General features: G+C 41.6%; 1 protein-coding gene across 1 annotated transcript in view; it reads right to left on the bottom strand.

The window, feature by feature from the left end:
- The window catches only part of dusp4 (dual specificity phosphatase 4), a 9,059-nt gene extending 7,357 nt beyond the window's left edge, over positions 1-1,702 (bottom strand). The window contains exon 1 of the mRNA XM_014002396.1: positions 998-1,702. Coding sequence (XP_013857850.1) covers positions 998-1,373 — 376 coding nt within the window. The 5' untranslated portion in view covers positions 1,374-1,702. The remainder of the gene's footprint in view (positions 1-997) is intronic.
- Between the last annotated feature and the right edge of the window lie 170 nt (positions 1,703-1,872).

Here is a 1,872-nt window from a genome sequence, read left to right as displayed (position 1 = left end):
GTGTGTGTGTGTGTGTGTGTGTGTGTGTGTGTGTGTGTGTGTAGCTGCGAGTGAGTGGAAGTGTATTTTGTCATAGAAAAAGAGACATGCACCAGCACATAGAAAACAGTCCGCAGGATATCTCCAGCTGTTCATTCAGTTCTTTCTGGGAGGTTCTTTATTAGAAATGACAATTTGACTGAATCAGATTTAAGCTCAAAGCCTGGAAATGAATCACGCTGAACAAAAAATATCACCACGTCGAATTTATTCTTACCGTATGTTTGAATAATAAAGCGCTTTATTTTATAAGACATTTTTCGACAAATTAGCTGTAGCTATTTTGCAGTGTGTGTGAGTTATATTTATATTATTTTGGACCAAAATGTTGCTTTATTTTATACAAGATTTAAGCCTAAATGACTGCGTATTGACTGTTTCTATGTTGCTGATTGGGCTAATTGCTTAAACTATAAAATATTTGTTTTATATTTTGACAGATAAAGTGTATTTTCATGAAAAAAATTACTCAAACCAGCTATAAATTGCATAATTTCACATTGCAGACCCATAGTGGCTATTTGTGTATTTTAAAAGTTTATATAATTAATCTTTACTCAATTTTTGACCAAAAGAATTGCTCCATTTTACAGATAATTGTCCAACTATGAACTATTTTTTATTATTGTTGATTAGTAATAGCTATATTTAATTATATTCTTTTAAAAATTTGAATAAAATATGCCAAATTTTTACAAAATTTTTAGTCTGACTGTAGGCTATTTGACGTTTTTATATTACATGCTGATATTAACATTAATTTAAAGCCTAAATAGTTTATATTTTTCCTATTTTTGACCAATAAAATGCCTTATTTTACAGGAAATATTAGAGTGGTTTATTATAAAATGTACCCTAATAATAACTATTTGCCATAACTGTTTAAATAATTAAGTATTTAAAAGAAATGTAACATTCTGCTACATTGTGGTGGTTAAAGCCAGTCTGTGGTGTTTACCTTTGAGCAGGTAAATGCGCGTTCCCTGTGCGTCCCTGAACAGCGCGTGCAGCACCACGTTCACCGTGCTGTCCTCCTTCACCGAGTCCGCGTCCGGTGTCCGCTCGTCGTACAGCACCACGGCGGAGTACATCCCGGAGCGCAGGCGGACCCGGACCTCCTCGTCCCCGGCCAGGATCTGGTCCAGGCTCAGCGCGGAGCCCTTGGCCCTCCGCCGGACGATGGTGTTGCAGCGGGCGTTGACGGCGCCGCGGATGTGGCCCGCGCTGAAGGCGAGGAAGGAGCGGCAGTCCAGCAGCAGGCACTTGTTGTGGGCTCCGTCGTCCTTCAGGAGCCGCTTCAGCATCGTGCAGTCCATCGCGCGCAGGTCCTCCATCGCGCCTCCGCTCTGCTGGTTCTTCGTCTGCGTGTCGGCTGTGTGTTCGGTCGTTTTAACTCGCCCTGACCCGGAGTTTAGGTGGATTCCCCTCCGCGCCTCTCTATCCGCGCATCMCTTCTTTCTCCTGCCGATCTGTCGCCGCTTCTTTCCTCGAATGTTTCTCGTTTTGCTTCTTCTTCTTCTTCGTCTTCTATTTTTTTTATGAATGGGTGCATCGCGTCACAGCGGAGGTGACGTCAACCGGCCTCGGCCAATCAGAAGTCGCTAAGCTTTGCCACGCCCTCTCCTCCTTTGCCGTTCATTCATAAAAAAGACAAACATCAATGAAAGTGGAGGCGACAGGAAAAGCGATTCAAGCCCAACAAACACCAGCTCATTGTGACAAACTGCATGAACGACTTCTTCATTTGTTTGTTTAGTAATAAATTCAGTAAAAAATCCTGTAAACGTACTGTTGTGAGGGAAATGTATGAACATGGTTAATATTCATATATAT

This window comes from Austrofundulus limnaeus, unplaced genomic scaffold (genome assembly GCF_001266775.1).
Source record: "Austrofundulus limnaeus strain Quisiro unplaced genomic scaffold, Austrofundulus_limnaeus-1.0 Scaffold13, whole genome shotgun sequence".
In the NCBI taxonomy this organism is placed as follows: domain Eukaryota; kingdom Metazoa; phylum Chordata; class Actinopteri; order Cyprinodontiformes; family Rivulidae; genus Austrofundulus; species Austrofundulus limnaeus.
Note: the sequence above shows the minus strand (reverse complement) of the source record. Positions and strands in the feature narration are given on the sequence as shown.